Source organism: Mobula hypostoma, chromosome 2 (assembly GCF_963921235.1).
Source record: "Mobula hypostoma chromosome 2, sMobHyp1.1, whole genome shotgun sequence".
Classification (NCBI taxonomy): domain Eukaryota; kingdom Metazoa; phylum Chordata; class Chondrichthyes; order Myliobatiformes; family Myliobatidae; genus Mobula; species Mobula hypostoma.
The window spans coordinates 137,763,258-137,782,368 of record NC_086098.1 but is presented as its reverse complement, the minus strand read 5'-3'; the positions used below and the strand labels follow the sequence as shown (position 1 = coordinate 137,782,368).

Sequence of the window (19,111 nt, the reverse complement as noted above, 5' to 3'; positions counted from 1 at the left end):
CAGGGATCGCTCCCTACACAACTCCCTTGTCCATTCGTCCCCCCCATCCCTCCCCACTGATCTCCCTCCTGGCACTTATCCGTGTAAGCGGAACAAGTGCTACACATGCCCTTACACTTCCTCCCTTACCAGCATTCAGGGCCCCAAACAGTCCTTCCAGGTGAGGCGTCACTTCACCTGTGAGTCGACTGGGGTGATATACTGCGTCCGGTGCTCCCGATGTGGCCTTTTATATATTGGTGAGACCCGACGCAGACTGGGAGACCGCTTTGCTGAACATCTACGCTTTGTCCGCCAGAGAAAGCAGGATCTCCCAGTGGCCACACATTTTAATTCCACATCCCATTCCCATTCTGACATGTCTATCCACGGCCTCCTCTACTGTAAAGATGAAGCCACACTCAGGTTGGAGGAACAACACCTTATATTCCGTCTGGGTAGCCTCCAACCTGATGGCATGAACATTGACTTCTCTAACTTCCGCTAAGGCCCCACCTCCCCCTCGTACCCCATCTGTTACTCATTTTTATGCACACATTCTTTCTCTCACTCTCCTTTTTCTCCCTCTGTCCCTCTGAATATACCTCTTGCCCATCCTCTGGGTCACCCCCCCCCTTGTCTTTCTTCCTGGACCTCCTGTCCCATGATCCTCTCGTATCCCCTTTTGCCTATCACCTGTCCAGCTCTCGGCTCTATCCCTCCCCCTCCTGTCTTCTCCTATCATTTTGCATCTCCCCCTCCTCCTCCAACTTTCACATCCCTTACTCACTCTTCCTTCAGTTAGTCCTGACGAAGGGTCTCGGCCTGAAACGTCGACTGCGCCTCTTCCTATAGATGCTGCTTGGCTTGCTGCGTTCACCAGCAACTTTGGTGAAATGTGTCATTTGCATTAACAGCCACACACCCACAGTTGAGCTGGGAGTAGTCCGCAAGTGTCGCCACACATTACAAGCCCACCATAGCATGCCTATAATGTTCAGCAGAACACCACAAGAAGCAGCAGCAACAAAACAAAAGAAGACAACAACAGCAAACCAAGTCCCCTTCCCACTCACACACAAGAGACAGGTCTCCAACCGCAGGACAGGCTGCCTCTGAGGCCCATGTCTTTGGCCCTGGACTCGAGTCCCTGGCCTGACATTGCAGATATTGGGCCTCTGGCCTCTGAACAAGCTGACCCAGTGGTTTCAACGTTTGGACCCCTACCTCCAGACTTACCAAGCTCTGAACTTTGACCTTTTTGATTTTGCCTTCCAGACTGCGGTATTTCAGATTATTATAGCCACCATCCTAGGCAATCACTCATATCCTGACAGTTACTACATTTCAGTCTTTCTGGATGACCATCCTGGATACTGTGGCTGCAGGATGACCACCACCTTGGACGAACAATCCATTTAAAAGAAAAATCAGCAGTTTGCAGGCTGCCACAATTTGATCATCTTGCATTACGATTTAGGAGGCTATGTTTGATAGAAGGGGCAGTTACTAATCAGTCTTTCCTATTATCGAAAAGATGGTATACTTGTTTATGGTTTTGGTTATGTCATTCACCATATGCTGTATAATGAGGATATCTCAATCCAAACATGCCTTCTATAAACAGTGGAGGCTTGTATGAAGCTTATACGCTAATAAAGTCAGTGTTTCAGTCATAAGCTTGCATTATGCCTTTGAAGATCAGTAATAAATACTGATCACCTGCCTTCTATCTCTCTTTGTTGCCATTCACCAACCCCTTTTATCTCTATTTCCCCAACCTAGTTAAAAACTCTGCAATTTTTACCCATGATGATCCAAATAACGACACTGATTCTTGCTTCTACAATCACCTTGCATCTCCTTTGATTCTGTGAAATTGAATAGTGTCTCTTTTTGCCAAAGCTGCTTAAACCTCAGATCAGGTGGTTGGATCTGATCTGAAAAGGTGAGCAGGGTTTGACAGAAGTAGGCTAAATTTAATTAAGATTTACTTTTAATGCTGATTTACTTTGAGTAGCTTATAAAAACCAAGATACTGTAGGTGATTGAATTCTAGGGCTGCTGGTGTAAATGTAACTTTGCTGGATCAAATAAAGACAGCACAAAAAGATCGTTACTTACCTTTTCACCCATTTATTTCTTCGAGCTCAGCCGGCGAGTGAACTTGGACCCGACATCAGGGAGAGAACCTTTCTCATCTCCCCGGCGGTTCTACAAGTTCACCACCTGATGTCAGAATTGTCAGAAGTTATAAGGCCACCGATTCAAAAGAACAAGCAATTTGATGACCATTCCAGCCAAGTCAATGGACTATTGATACAAAAGTACAATCAATTTGTTAGACACTCCAGCCACCTTAATTAAAGAAAGGAATGTCCTACCTGGTTTGCTGGAGCCACAACTTAATGACAAAGATAAGAACGTCTGTCAAATTTATGCTTTAATTAAGAAAGGAATGTTCTGTCTAATTTCCATCAGGTTCTGCTTTTGGTCAAAATCAAAAGATGTGAAAAGCCCAGAGACATCTTATGTGGATCTGGATGAACTTTAACCCTTATCTTGCTCCAAAGAAAGCAGCTGTGAGACATTATTCAAACACATTGCAGTGACAGACATAGTCAGTACTTAATCCATTGTTTACAGGAATCTGAGACTCCCCCATTCCCTTAAACTTTATCATTCCCTCCTTTTTATCATTACATGATAACTTTTCAGAACAGATTGTCGCTTCTGCAACATGATACAAAACATACCCAACATGCTCCCCGTTGTACTTGCTGAGTGTAGGAGGGACAGAAAAGTGTTAACATGGGGGCCTCCCGAAACAGGGTCAGGATCACCCTCCCTTAGAGTCATTAAAATAATCATTAACCAATGCAATTTTCAGTCCTTATCAGTTCCGCCAGTAACGTGTTTACAGTCCGTTCGATGTATCCACCGGAGCTGCCCTTCCACCTTCACTGCAGTAGGTGTTGTCAGTAGCACTTGGTACGGTCCTTTCCACCTTGGTTCCAACTTCTTACGAGCCCAGTTCTTAATCAGGACAAAATCTCCAGGCTCAATGGTGGATTAGTCACCCTTAGGCTGGGTGTCATCCTTTCAATTTTCTCAATTGGCTTGTCGTACCTGTGAATGCAAGCTTCAGAGAGTTTTAGTTAATTTGCATAAATATTTTCCCATCTCCTTCCCTAAGGTATGCATGTCCATCCTTTCAGGAAGGGGAGGTCGGGACATTTCTGACCCCCAGGGGTTCGCATGGGCTTCCCGTAGATAATCTCGGTGGGGGATAACCCCGTTTTACCTGAGGGTGTGATCCTCATGTGGAACAAGGCCAAGGGTAGAACTTTAAGCCAGGTTGTCCCAGTTTCTTGCATAAGTTTAGTTAGCTTATTCCTTAAGGTTCCATTTGCTCGTTCCACTATACCAGCTGCCATTGGGTGGTGGGTGCAGTGGAACTGTTGCTTTATAGCCAATTCCTTGCAGATTTCCTAATTTATTTTGGCTACAAAGTGCGGTCCATTGTCTGAGCTTATCATTTCCGGGAGTCCATAACAGGGAATCACTTCTCTTAATATTTTTACAACAGTATTATCAGTAGTGGGTATAGCCTCTATCTGCTAAATATATCTACTATTACCAAGCAATATTTACAAGGTAGTTCTATAAAATCAAGTTGCAGACAAGAAAAAGGTCCACCAGGCAAGGGGGTAGTTCCAGAAACAGAAGGCATTCCCTTTCCAGCATTTGTTTTTTTTTCACATGCTGTGGCTTGCTGGAAATCAGGGCACCAAGATATTAACCATTCCCTCCTTGCCCAATTATGTACAATTATTTACATAATCTATCAAGATAGATAAGAACACAGAGGGAACACAAACCTGTCCTGCAGGGGCACCCATAAATTGGTCTGAGGTTCAATGTGGCAACCCATTTGGGACCGTAGTTTGCGCTCTCCTTCAGGGGTGTCCCCCTGCAATTTACATATTTCCCCCCATATCTGCTTTTGCCTGTGTTCTTTGTTTCTCGTTCTCTCTTTCTTTTCCCTTCTACCCATTAGCACCTTGCCTGCAGTGTCTCCGAACTCTTGGGAGTCCCTTCTGCCGCACATACCTCTATCCCTTTATCACATGCATTATTCCTCCAGCTGGCCAGTAAGGTACCATTCCATTTAGTATAGGCTCTACCTTTCCATTCTTTAATCAATAATTTCCACTTTTTACCACAATTCTTTTCCCAAATTAAATTTACTGCTTCTTTCCCCTGGTAGCCGCACTGTTTCCCTAGTTTCTTTGTTAGCGCTGCACTTAACATCCCGAGGTCCTTTTCTTATCTGGTATTTGTTCACACATAGCTGTATCAAGGGCCTGTCCCATTATTGCCCTTATCAGTTGTTCTTAATTATCAAGTCAAGTAAAGTATATTAGCACATTTAAAAACAACCACGTTGATCAAAGTGCTGTACAAAGTAAAGCAAGTAGCCAAAATCACAAATACATGAAACACAGACAAACCAACGAGACAGACAGCTTTTAGACACAAAATACACAACACAAGGGCCTAGGCACAAGCCACTGGGTGAGAAATTTAGCCAGCCTGCCTCCCCCTTAATCAATTTCAGCCGGCCATATTATCAGCAGGCAGCTGGATATGGTCAAATCCGTCAGGTAGCGATGGCCACCTCTCTTGACTGGGGTCCCCAGTCCCTATTCTTTCCTTAGGAACAATACAGAATACCCAATGTCACCCGCAGCCTTTAATTCCCACAAAAAACTGCTAGCCTATTTTCCATTAATACTTGCAAAAAACAACTCTCACATACTCTGCAGGCCTTTGTTCCTTTATCCTAAACTTCTCATTAAATTTCAAATGGCCATATTTCTGCTGCCAAGGTCAGAATTTTACCGGGCTGCCAGTCTCGTATTATTTACAAATTTCAACCGGCCATATCGTGAGACATGCACAACCCCTTTTCCAAATCATCAAATTTCAACCAGCCATATCCTGTCACCCGCAGCAATGTAAAAGAGACAACTGCTGACCTAAAATCCTGTGTCTAAACGGATTGTCCAGTCTCGTCAAGGTACCAGTCCCAATGGGCGAGGGGCAAAAATGCTTGGTTGGACACAAGGAGTAGCCAGAGGTAAACTATCTCGGAGTGCCCAGCTACTCATTTGTGTTCGATTCAAGCCCCCTGTCACTTACTCAGCCCAGAGAGACATTCCCTATGTTGGGATCCGAGTCATGGCACCAAATGTAAACGTAACTTTGCTGGATCAAATAACGACAGCACAAAAAGATCGTTACTTATCTTTTCACCCGTTTATTTCTTCGAGCTCAGCCGGCGAGTGAACTTGGACCCGATATCAAGGAGAGAACCTTTCTCATCTCCCCAGCGGTTCTACAAGTTCACTGCCTGATGTCAGAAGTTATAAAGCCACCGATACAAAAGAGCAATCAGTTTGATAACCATTCCCATCAGGTCAATGGACTATTGATACAAAAGTGCAATCAATTTGTTAGACACTCCAGCCACCTTAATTAAAGAAAGGAATGTCCTACCTGGTTTGCTGGAGCCACAACTTAATGACATCTTAATGGCTGTTAAGAACATCCGTCAAATTTATGCTTTAATTAAGAAATGAATGTTCTGTCTAATTTCCATCAGGTACTGCTTTTTGTCAAAATCAAAAGGTGTGAAAAGCCCAGAGACATCTTATGTGGATCTGGGTGAACTTTAACCCTTATCTTGCTCCAAAGAAGGCAGCTGTAAGACATTATTCAAACACACTGCAGTGACAGACATAGTCAGTACTTAATCCATTGTTTACAGGAATCTGAGAATCCCCCATTCCCTTAAACTTTATCACTGGGAATTTGTCATCTGAACTGCAGAAATGTCCATTTATTTACCTGTAGCTGAAGCCTCAAGCCACATTTGTCTCTCCTGGATAAAGTATCACCAAGAGCAATTGATGGTGACTTCTTTGTCCGTGTCTGTAGATCAGATACAGGCAAATTTAAAGTGATTGTTTTCTCGAAGGAAGAAAGTAACCATTTAATTATGTGCCACCTCAAGTTTACAATTTCAAAAGTATCCAAATCTGTGTTATATGGTCTTATTGCTTGTGTGAATACTTCAGGAATTTCCATGCTGATGACTGCGGTGGGACTGTACATCATTCCATGGTCAACGAAGATACTGCTGTTGATGGTACTGATGTCCCTCATTGGAATTTCAATGGGCATGCTGGACACAGGTCTGTAAATCTTTCCAATCTGTAAATTCAGGATCATATTTTTTACAATATGAACTATCGATTCTTTAGTTTTGCTCTTGCTGATCCCAATCCAAGCTAGGCACAATAATTAGAACTTACATTCTAATTTGTATATCCTGAAAATTGTTGTTTTCTGTTTTTCTTTCATACATTACCACCCCTTATCACCAACCCACAAACCTGAACTTTTCACTCGTTCGCTGATCATGAAGCTGAAAATTTGGTATCTGGAGACAGGTTTGGGTTCAACTATATTAAAAGTATTTAGCATTGTTGTTTCTCAGTAAGTACCTCCACAATGTTATTGTGCTTTTCACTTGTATAGGTTAGTTACAGCAAAACTTCTTAAAAAACCTGTTTACTTCTAATAGCCTGTCAGCATGGGGAACCTGTGGTGTAGATGCACATGTGCCTTTCACTATCATTAAACCATGCTTGTTGCCTAATATGTTATCTGCACACATTCTTGTTCACTATTTTGAATGCTGAACTTGGCACAGTTCCCGATATCTCCATTGTATTGTAATTTGATGGCAATGTTTTGGAATCTTTAATGGTGAGAGATGTTGTAAATTTAGTCAAACAAAAAGGATGTATAAGGTTGTACAAGCTGAAGTGAGACAAGCCTCTTGAGGAATATAAAGGAAACATGAAAGAGCTTTAAACAAGGAATTAGGTGGGCTAAAAGGGGTCACTGTCAAAGGGCAATCCCAAAGCTTTCTATACATCCATTAAAAACAAGAGGGTAGCTAGGGAGAGAGTAGAACTACTCAAAGACAAAGCAGGGGATTTATGCTTGGAGCCAGAGTAAGTGTTCAATGTACTAAATGAGTGTTCTCCAAGGGGAAGTAGTGAGATCGGCACCAGGATGTTGCTTGGATTGATCCTGTGCTGTATTGTTGTGTGTTAATTATCTCCTTGTGGATATAGAGCTTCCAAAGTTTAGTGTTAATTCTGAACTTGAGATTAGTATTGCAGCATCTTCATGAATATATTTGTTCCTCTTTGCCCCCTTGCTGTTTCTTTAGCATTTATCTGTGGTTGAACCAGGGACCATTCACCTTGAAGTCCATTGCTGATGCCACTACACCGACCGGCTTCATGAATATATTTCGAGCAACTTTTTGTGTATCTTCTGGATTAACAACTCACTTGGAAGAGTTGACTTATTTGTGCAAGGAAGAAAGGATGGTAGAAGGACGGTGTTGGTTTTTTTTGATGAACGTCAAGATGGATGTCCCAGGGCCTCATGGGATCTATCTTGATATTGAGAGAGAAGCCTTGAAAGAGGTATTTTATCCTCTTAAGCCACACCAGGGTACATGAAAAGAGCTATCTTTTAATCAGCAGTGATCGAGATCTTGAAGGCAGAATTTCGTGACAGTTTTTCTGAGTTCAGGAGTGATCAATCGGCAAGAGGGATTGATCAGAAAAGGCCAATAAAAATAGCACAGGTGCAAGTGGAGTTGCCATTCATTTGGACTGTGCCAGTGTTTAGAGTGGCTTTGGCTTATCAGGCTTGGGTGAGGTACATTGTCTTGTAATTTACTCTCTCTGTCCTATTTGTTCATTCTTCATCTGTTAGGGCATAGTAAATTAGTGAGAATGGCTCCAGGGGCAGTATTCTGTATTCTGCGTGGGATGTGGGAAGTCCAGCCCCCAGATAAACACTTCTGTACCAGGTGCACCATTGCAGTTCCTGAATGAACGTATTAAGGAACTGGAGCTGCAGCTCTATGACCTTCGACTCATACGGGAGAATGAGGTGGTGATAGACAGGAGCTATAGGGAGGTAATCACCCCATAGGTTGCAGGAGACGGGTAACTGTGACTGTCAGAAGAAGGGGAAATGCACAGCCAGAGCAGAGTACACCTGTGGCCATTCCTTCAATAATAAGATACTACTAGGTTCTATTGAGGACGACCACCTATGGGGGGGGGGGGGGAAGACATAGTGACCAAGTCTCTGGCACTGAGTCTGGTGCCGTGGCTCAGAAGATCAGAGAGGTGAAGAGGACTGCGCTGTTGATAGGAGATTGGTTGGTCAGAGGAACAGACACAAGGTTCTGTGAGTGCGATAGGGACATTCGGATGGTATGTTGCCTTCCTGATGCCAGGATCAGGGATGACTCGGATCGGGTCCATGGCATTCTCAACGGCAAGGATGAGCTGCCAGAAGTCTTGGTGCGTATTGATACTGTTACGTACCCCGTAACTGGGTTGCCAAACCAGCAGAAGTGGACCACTTAGTTGGAGTCTGGATTACTGGAACTAAGAAAGTTTTATTAAAGAAATAAGTAACACAGTACTGTAATAGTAAGGATATAAATGCAACAGGTTAGCAATGAATAAACACACATGTACACAGAACCAGGATAATAGGATCAATCAAGCTCTATCGCAGTCTAGGGGTAAAATGATCAGTCACAAGTGACAGAGTTCAGTTCAGTTTCAGTTCGCAGTAATCGCTGTTGTGCCGTTGGGGAGGGAGAGAGAGAACGAATGAATATTCAAATCGGATTCCAAACAGACCTTCGATATTCTTCGCAGTTAGCTTTCGGGCGAGCCCTTTGTAATGTCTTCTGAGGTCACTGACTATGACCCCTCCGTTCCAGATACGATCATTCTTCTGCGGTGAACCCGGCACCCAGGCAAGGGCGGACACACACACCAGGTTGCTGACGACCCGTACCTTTCTACCCTGTGCGTCTATGGCTGGTCCCACGACCAGACCTCCAAAACTCCCACCAACTTGTGGGGGCACACCGCTTCCAGGGTCTCGTTACCTCGTGGAGTTGTGTGTCTGTTGCCTTAGCGAACCTGTCCCTTTTTATCCCCCTGCTGGGGTATCGCCTGTCCATCAGACTTCAAACAGTTCAGGGTTCAAAGCAACCGGTCTCTGACAATACTCAGACCAGTGTCTTCTTTTCGTTAATCTCTCTCATCTCTCATTAACATTTCTGAATGTTCCCCCATTGTCCTCTTATCGGCATCAATCTTCTGATAATTTGGTCTGTCGTCACAATACCAATGACATAGGTAGACAAGTTGAGGTGGTTCTGAAGAGAGATTTTAGGGAGCAAGGTAGAAAGCCGAGAAACGGGACATTTTTATGGAGAGACGTAATCTGATTAGGGGTAGTCAGCATGGCTTTGTCAAGGGCAGGTCGGCCTTATGAGCCTGATTGAATTCTTTGAGGATGTAACAAAACACATTGATGAAGATAGAGCAGTGGATGTAGTGTAAGGCATCTGATAAGGTTCCCCATGCAAGGCTCATTTAGAAGTAAGGAGGTATGGGATCCAAGGGGACCAGAATTGGCTTGCCCACAGAAGGCAAAGTGTGGTTGTAGATGCTTTGTATTGTGCATGGAGGTTGGTGACCAGTGGTGTTCCACAGGGATCTGTTCTGGGACCCCTCCTCTTTGTGATTTTTATAAATGAACTGGATGAAGAAGTAGAAGGGATGGGTTTGTAAGTTTGCAGATGACAAAGGTTGGGGGTGTTGTGTATAGTCTGGAGGGTTGTCAGAGGTTACAGTGGGGCATCGATAGGATGCAAAACTGGGCTGAGAAGTGCCAGATGGATTTCAACCCAGGTAAGTGTGAATTGGTTCATTTTGGTAGGTCCAATATGAAGATAATATAACGGTAAGATTCTTGGCAGTGTGGATGATCAGAGAGATCTTTGGGTCTGTGTCGATAGGACACTCAAAGCTGCTGCGCAGGTTGACAGTGTTGCTAAGAAGGCGTATGGTGTGTTGCCATTCATCAACCATGGGATTGAGTTCAAGAGCCATGAGATAATGTTACAGCTCTATAAGACCTTGGTCAGACCCCACTTGGGAGTACTGCGTTCAGTTCTGGTCACCTCACTACAGGAAGGATGTGGATACTAGAGGGAGAGTGCAGAGGAGATTTACAAGGTTGTTGTCTGGTTTGGAGGGCATACCTTATGAGAATAGGTTGAGTGAACTTGGCCTTTTTTTCTTGTAGCAACGGAGGATATGAATCAGAATCAGTATTGGGTTTATTATCACCGGCATGTGACGTGAAATTTGTTAACTTAGCAGCAGCAGTTCAATGGAATACATAATCTAGCAGAGAGAGAGAAAAACAGAATAAATAAATCAATTATGTATATTGAATATACAGTATTAATGTGCAAAAACAGAGATACAGTATATTAAAAAAAGTGAGGTAGTGTCCAAAACTTCCCTGTCCATTTAGGAATTGAATGGCAGAGGGGAAGAAGCTGTTCCTGAATTGCTGAGTGTGTGCCTTTAGGCTTCTGTACCTCCTCCCTGATGGTAGCAGTGAGAAAAGGGCATGCCCTGGGTGCTGGAGGTCCTTAATAATGGACACTGCCTTTCTGAGAGGTGACCTGATAGAGGTGTATAAGGGGCATTGATCGTGTAGATAGCCAGAAGCTTTTTCCCAGGGCTGAAGTGGCTAACATGAGGGGACATAGTTTTAAGATGCTCGGAAATAGGTACCAAGGGGATGTCAGGGGTAAGTTTTTGACACAGAGAGAGTGGTGGGTGCATGGAATGCACTGCTGGAGGCAGTGGTGTCAACAGATACAAAAGGGTCTTTTAAGAGCCTCTTAGATAGGTAAATGAAGCTTAGAAAAATAGACTGCGCTAGGGAATTTCTAGGCATTTTCTAGAGTAGGTAACATGGTTGGCATACTATTGTGGGCTGAAGGGCTTGTAATGTGCTGTAATTTTCTATGTTCTAGGACCTCAGGGTAGTAATCTCTGGATTGCTGCCTGTGCCAGTGAGAGTAAGAATAGAATGATTTGGCAGGTGAAAACGTGGCTGAGGAACTGGTGCAGGGGGCAGGGGTTCAGATTTACGGATCATGGGATCTTATGGGGAAGGTGTGACCTGTACAAAAGAGACAGGTTACACCTGAAACCGAGGGGTTCCAATATCCTTGTGGCAGGTTGGCTAGAGTTGTTCGGGTGGGTTTAAACTAATTCGGCAGGGGATGGGAACTGGAGTGATAGTGATGAAGATGAGGTAGTTGGTTTACAAACAGAGGCAATGTGTAGTGAGACTCCTAGCAAGCAGAGGCTGATGACAGGACAAAATTGCAGTCAACAGGATAAGTTGCAGTGTAAAAGGTGGACAAAATCTAAAAGGGTGAATGCAGGACTTAAGGCGTTATATTTGGATGTGGGTAGTATACAGAATAAAATAGATGAACGTAGCACAGATACAGATTGGCATGTATGACGTGGGCATCAATGAATTGTGGCTGAAAGAAGATTATAGCTGGGAGCCCAATGTCCAAGGATACACGTTGTATTGAACGGATAGGTAGGAAGGCAGAGGAAGTGGCATTGCTGTTTGTAAAATATGAAGATAAATCATTAGAAAGAGATGACATGGTTGAAAGATGTTGAATCCTTGTGGATAGAGCTAAGGAACTGCAAGGGTAAGAAGACACTTATAGGAGTTGTATACAGACCCCCAAACAGTAGTAAGGTTGTGGTCTACAAACCACAACAGGAGATAGAAAATGCAGGCCAAAAGGACAATTTTTATAATAGTCATGAGGGATTTCAATTTGCAGGTAGATTGGGAAAATCAGGTTGGTGCTGGCTTGAGCCCACTAGGGGATCAGCTATTCTGGATTGGGTGTTGTGAAATGAGCCGGAATTGATTAGAGAGTTAATCAAGGGTAAAGGAACCCTTATGGGCAAGTGATCATAATGTGATCAAATTCACCCTTAAATTTGAGAGGAGAAGCTAAAGTTGATGTATCAGTATTACAGTGGAATAAAGGGAATAACAGAGGAAAGAGAGAGGAGTTGGCCATAGTAGATTGGAAAAGAACATTGGCAGGGGTGAAGGCAGAGTAGCAGTGGCTGGAATTTCTGGATGCAATTTGGAAGGCAAAGGATATGTACATCCCAAAGATGAAGTACTGTAAAGGCACACCATGGCTAACAAGAGAAGTCAAAGCCAAAATAAAAGCCACAGAGACAGCATACAGTATAATGGAGCAAAATTTAGCAGGAAGTTAGAGGATTGGGAAGCTTTCAAATTCTAACAGAAGGCAACTAAAAAAAGTCATTAAAAAGGTAAAGATGGAATACGAAAGTAAGCTAGAAAATAATATTAAAGAAGATACCAAAAGTTTCTTCAGATACATAAAGTGTAAAAGAGAGGTGAGAGTGGATATCGGACTGTTGGAAAACAATGCTAGAGAGGTAGTAATGGGGACAAGGAAATGGTGGACAAACTGAATAAGTACTTTGCATCAGTCTTCACTGTGGAAGACGCTAGCAGTATGGTGGAAGTTCCAGGTGTCAGGGGTCATGAAATGTGTGAAGTTACCATTACTATGGAGAAGGTTTTTGGGGAAACTGCAAGGTCTGAAGGTAGATAAGTCACCTGGACTAGATGGTGTACACCCCCAGAGTTCTGAAGGAGGTGGCTGAAGAGATTTTGGAGACATTAATAATAATCTTTCAAGAATTGTTAGTTTCTAGAATAGTTCTGGAAGACTAGAAAATTGCAAATGTCACTTCTCTCTTCAAGAAGGGCTGAAGAAAAGAAATTATAGGCCAGTTGGTCTGACCTCAGTGGTTGGGAAGATGTTGGAATCGATATTCAAGGATGAGGTCTCAGGGTACTTGGAGGCAGACGATAAAATAGGCTGTAGTCAGCAAGGTTTCCTCAAGTAAAAATCTTGCCCGACAAATTTGTTGGAATTCTTTGAAGAAATAGCAAGCAGAATGGACAAAGGAAAATCAACTGATGTGTATTTGGATTTTCAGAAGGCCTTTGACAAGGTGCCGCATGTGAAGCTGCTTAACAAGCTATGGGCCTATGGTATTACAGGAACGATTCTAGCATGGGTAAACAGTGGCTGACTGGCAAGAGGCAAAGAGTGGGAATAAAGGGAGACTTCTGGTTGGCTGCCAGTGACTATGTTCCACAGGGAACTGTGTTGGGACCAATTTTTTTTTTACGTTATATATTAATGATTTGGATGATGGAATTGAGGGCTTTGTTGCAACATTTGCAGATGATATGAAGTTAGGTGCAGGGCAGGTAGTTTTGAGGAAGTAGAGAGGCTACAGAAGGACTTAGATTAGGAGAATGGGCAAAGAAGTGGCAAATGGAAGACAGTGTTGGGTGATGTTTGGTCAGGTACTTTGGTAGAAGAAATTAAAGGGTTGACTATTTTCTAAATGGAGAGAAAATACAAAAAACTGAGGTGCAAAAGAACTTGGGAGTCAGTGTGCAGGACAAAGTTAATTTGTTGGTTGAGTCTGTGGTGAGGAAGGCAAATGCTAATACTAGCATTCATTTTAGGAGGACTAGAATATAAAAGCAAGTATGTAACTTTGAGACTTTGTAAAGCACTGTTGAGGCCTCACTTGGAGTATTGTGAGCAGGTTTGGGCCCCTTAGAAAGGATGTGCTGAAACTAGAGAGGGTTCAAAGGAGGTTCACAAAGATGATTCCAGGTTTGAATGTCATATGAAGAGTGTTTGATGGCTCTGAGCCAGTATCCACTGGAATTCTTAAGAATGAGGGATGACCTCATTGAAACCTAAGGGACGGTGAAAGGCCTTGGAGTAGATTTGGAGAGGATGTTTCCTACGGAGGGAGAGTCTAAGACCAGAGGACACAGTCTCAGAATAGAGGAGTGTCCTTTTTGAACAGAGATGAGGAACTTCTTTAGCCAGAGAGGTGAGTATGGAATTTTTTTGCCACAGGCAGCTGTGAAGGCCAAGTTTGTATGTATATTTAAGGCAGAGATTTACAGATTCTTGTTTGGTCAGGGTACGAAGGGATATGGGAAGAAGGCAGGAGATTGGGGCTGAGAGGAAAATTGGATCAGCCATGATGAAGTAGTGGAGCAGACTCGATGGGCCAAATGGCCCAATTCTGATCCATATTTTATGGTCTAAAAGAGATCCCAGAGAACTGGAGAATAGCTGGTGTTATGCTTCATTTTACGAAGGACAATAGGGATGATCCAGCAAATTATAGGTTGTTGAGCCTTGCATCGGTGGTAGAATTTAGTCACATTTGGAAAACTATGGACTTATTAAGGGTAATCAGCATGACTTTGTATAAGGGAGGTCACGTTTCACAAACTTGAATCAGATTTTGAGGCATGATGATGATGAGGGTAGGCCAGTTTATGTTGTGTACATGGACTTTAGTTATGCGTTCAGCAACTTGCATCATGGTATGCTGATCCAGAGGATGTGAGGGCTGTGGTGACTTTGTAAGTAGGATTCAAAATTGGTTTGGATTTAGAAGGTGGTGTAATTCTGACTGGAGTTCTTTGACCGATGGTATTCTGTAGAGGTGATTGTCATAACCTTTGTTTGCCTGTGATGAAGCTGGGCTATCAGTGAACTGGCAGATGACACAAATTGGCATTGTTGTGAGGAAGCAACAAACATGCTGCTGGAGAAATTCAGCAGGACAGGTGGGATCTGTGGCAGTAAAGGACAGTCAACAATTTGAGTTGAGACCCAGCATCAGGACTTAGTGTTGAAGTAACTTCGCCAGAGGAGAGAACTGGTGCAGGAGCTGCTAAATGGTAGGTGATTCTAGGTAAGGAGAGATTGATGGTCAGATGGAGCTGGTGGGGGAGGGAAGGGAAAAGATAGTGACAGAGGTGGGAGGGTGATACTGGAGCAACAAAGATTATGGATTCTGATAAGTGGAACCACATAAGGTAGGAATGCTGAGCAAAAGGGGAACAGTGGGATGTTGGGGGGGGTAGAAAAACAGGTTAGAGAACAGTGGGATGTGGGGGGGCTAGAGAAACAGGTTAGAGAACAATGGGATATGGGGGGTGCGTGGGTGAAGAAACAGGTTAGAGAACAGTGGGATGGGGGGGCTAGAGAAACAGGTTAGAGAACAATGGGATGTGGGGGGTGCGTGGGTGAAGAAACAGGTTAGAGAACGGTGGGATGTGGGGGGGGCTAGAGAAACAGGTTAGAGAACAATGGGATGTGGGGGGTGGGTGGGTGAAGAAACAGGTTAGAGAACAGTGGATATTCTGGGAAAGAGGCAGTGTGGGGGTAGGGAAGGTGCTAAAGGATCTGGGTGGATCAGGAAAGAAAGGAACACTGGGATGTGGGTTTACATTGGATTGTAGATGACTCAAGAGGAATATGAGGTGCTGTTCTTCTAGTGAGATAGTAAAGAAGGTCGTCAAAAAATAGAAATCCGTTAGAAGTATGGGTGGAGAAATGGCATGGTTTAATCCGGACAGTATGAGGCATTGCACTTTTGGAGGTCAAATTTGAGATGAAAGTATAGAATAAATGGCAAGACCCACAGGAGCACACCACAATCCCTCTATACATCAGTCCATGTCCATAGCTCCTGAAAGTGGCAACACAAGTAGACGGGGTGATAAAGAAGCTGAATGGCATTCTTGCCTTCATTGCTTGGGGCACTGAGTATCAAAGTTGGAAAATCATGTTATAAACATTTGATGGAACTACATTTGGAGTACTGTTTTACTTTATGTCACTAGATTACAGGAAGAATGAAGACGAGGTTCACGAAGATGCTGCTTGGATTGATCCTGTGCCGTACTGTTGTATGTTAATCATCTCCTTGTGGATAGATGCTCGAGAGTTTTGATAATTCTGAACTTGTGATTAGTATTGCAGCATCTTCATGAATATACTTAGAGCAACTTTTTGTGTATCTTCTGGATCAGCAACTCACTGGAAAGACTCGAACCATTTGCAAGGATGAAAACTATTATAAATTTGATGTTAAGCACACAAAGATGAATTGAACCTCGACTCCAAGAGCACAGCATCATAGTGGTTGGGTTACTGGCCTAATAATCTAAGTACATGTAGTCCAGGGTGAATGATAATTTGGGATTTTACAACAGTCCTAAAGAGGTACTGGAATCTCGGGACTTTAAATTCAGTGATTCAGTAAAGCTGGCATAATGAAGTTGTATCAGCAATGATAAGCATGGAACCACTGGTCCACAATCCCTTATCTGAAATCCTTGGGGCCAGTTGCATTTCGGAATTCAGAATTTTTTGGATTTCAGACCCCCCCCTCCCCCCGATACCAAAAAACACATATGTTCAAGTCCCTCATTTAACCTGTCTCAGTGCGGTGGACTTTAGGACCCGGCAGCGCACCAAACCAACGCACATCCTCCCTTATACTTTAAATCATCTATAGATTACTTATAATACATAATACAATGTAAATGCTATGTAAATAGTTGTTATACTGTATTGTTTAGGGAATAATGACAAGAAAAAATTTTATTTCCAACAAAAACATTGAATAAAATATAAAAATATACAGCTTCAAACGAACCAAATCAAACACATGGTAAATGACTTATTGGAATAAATGTAGAATGTCACTGTCACTGTCACTATCACTATAAGACTTCAGTAACTTGTCTTTCTGTTTATTTAAATCATATACAGTGGTAGTTCTGACACTATTTTCTTCAGTAAGACGCTGCACAGACACACCACAATCAAGCTTCTGCAATAACTCTGCTTTCTGCATTATTGATAATGGTAGATGCTTCCTTCTCTTCTTCTCATTGTTACCCATAGGGGTATCTGCAGCTCTTTTTGACATTTTCACAGTGAAATTAAACACAAAGTCAACAGTGAACACAAAATATCAGCGAACGGCAAATGCAGGTGTAACCAGTATGAGCATTGAGCCACAACTGACATCTGGCAGCCTCTGCTAGTGCTGCCACATCACACCTGAGTGATGTCAGCTGTTGGCGAGAAAAACTTCGGTTTTCGGAGCTTTTTGGGTTTCAGAATTTCGGATAAAGGAATGTGTACCTGTATATGGACTTACAATTTGGTAGAAATGGGGAACTCAACCCCTTGTTCCACTGTTCAATAACATTATGATAGATCAGATCATAACCTCAACTGGTTTGTCACTGCAACACTGCAACACGCATCAAAGTTGCTGGTGAACGCAGCAGGCCAGGCAGCATCTCTAGGAAGAGGTACAGTCGACGTTTCAGGCCAAGACCCTTCGTCAGGACTAACTGAAGGAAGAACTAGTAAGAGATTTGAAAGTGGGAGGGGGAGGGGGAGATCTGAAATGATAGGAAAAGACAGGAGGGGGAGGGATGGAGCCAAGAGCTGGACAGGTGATTGGCAAAGGTGATATGAGAGGCTCATGGGACAGGGGGCCCAGGGAGAAGGAAAAAGGGGGAGGGGGGAAAAACCCAGTGGATGGGCAAGGGGTATAGTCAGAGGGACAGAGGGAGAAAAAGGAGAGTGAGAGAAAGAATGTGTGTGTAAAAATAAATAACAGATGGGGTAACACACATAAAAGTTGCTGGTGAACGCAGCAGGCCAGGCAGCATCTCTAGGAAGAGGTGCAGTCGACGTTTCAGGCCGAGACCCTTCGTCAGGACTAACTGAAGGAAGAGTGAGTAAGGGATTTGAAAGATGGGGGGGGGGAGATCCAAAATGATAGGAGAAGACAGGAGGGGGAGGGATGGATATGGGGTACGAGGGGGAGGTGGGGCATTAGCGGAAGTTAGATAAGTCAATGTTCATGCCATCAGTTTGGAGGCTACCCAGACGGAATATAAGGTGTTGTTCCTCCAACCTGAGTGTGGCTTCATCTTTACAGTAGAGGAGGCCGTGGATAGACATGTCAGAATGGAAATGGGATGTGGAATTAAAATGTGTGGCCACTGGGAGATAGTGCTTTCTCTGGTGGACAGAGTGTAGGTGTTCAGCAAAACGATCTCCCAGTCTGCGTCGGGTCTCGCTAATATATAGAAGGCCACATCGGGAGCACTGGACGCAGTATATCACCCCAGCCGACTCACAGGTGAAGTGTCGCCTCACCTGGAAGGACTGTCTGGGGCCCTGAATGGTGGTAAGGGAGGAAGTGTAAGGGCATGTGTAGCACTTGTTCCGCTTACAAGGATAAGTGCCAGGAGGGAGATCAGTGAGGAGGGATGGGCGAGGGGGGGGGACGACGAATGGACAAGGGAGTCGTGTAGGGAGCGATCCCTGTGGAAAGCAGGCGGGGGGGAGGGAAAGATGTGCTTAGTGGTGGGATCCCGTTGGAGGAGGCGGAAGTTACGGAGAATAATAAGTTGGACCCGGAGGCTGGTGGGGTTACGGAGAATAATATGTTGGACCCGGAGGCTGGTGGGGTTACGGAGAATAATATGTTGGACCTGGAGGCTGGTGGGGTTACGGAGAATAATATGTTGGACCTGGAGGCTGGTGGGGTTACGGAGAATAATATGTTGGACCTGGAGGCTGGTGGGGTTACGAAGAATAATATTTGTTTGTCACTGGTAACTTTTCACATTCTGTTTTAAAAGTATTCTCACTCTGCTTCGATGTCTCTTTAAGGGAGAGTTCCAGAGTTGAGACCCTCTGACAGAATTTTGTGTCACCTTTGAATTAAGCAGTGAGCTCTAGTTCAAGGTTGTACCCCTGAGGGGAAACATCTCTCCACATCCATCTTGTCATGATCCTTCAAGATCTTTGTCTAAAACATAGTTTAGCACAGTAACAAGCCCTTTGGCCCATGATGTTGTAAACTGATTAAACTAGTAATTAAGTCCTTAAGTAATCCTTTTCGTCAATGCAATACCCATATCCCTCCATTCTCTCTCAACTCTTCTAAAAGCTTGTAGATACTACCTATCCTTTCTAATCTTTTCTCTTAAAAATCTGCCACTATCCAGGGATCTGTTAATAGCAAATCTTTTCTGAACTGCTTAATATCATTAATAATGAACATATTAATGTCCTCCTTTAAATAAGTCAATGCTGTACACAGTATTCCAGATGTAGGCATTTTCCCTGTCCTTC

General features: G+C 43.6%; 1 protein-coding gene across 2 annotated transcripts in view; it reads left to right on the top strand.

Annotated features, from left to right (window-relative positions):
- mfsd4b (major facilitator superfamily domain containing 4B) overlaps positions 1–19,111 on the top strand; it is a 43,514-nt gene that overhangs the window by 21,138 nt on the left and 3,265 nt on the right. The window contains exons 3-4 of one of the 2 annotated variants that reach the window (XM_063040751.1): positions 6,123–6,239; positions 15,784–15,849. In XM_063040751.1, coding sequence (XP_062896821.1) covers positions 6,123–6,239; positions 15,784–15,849 — 183 coding nt within the window. The remainder of the gene's footprint in view (positions 1–6,122; positions 6,240–15,783; positions 15,850–19,111) is intronic. The other variant, XM_063040752.1, reaches the window with a different exon arrangement.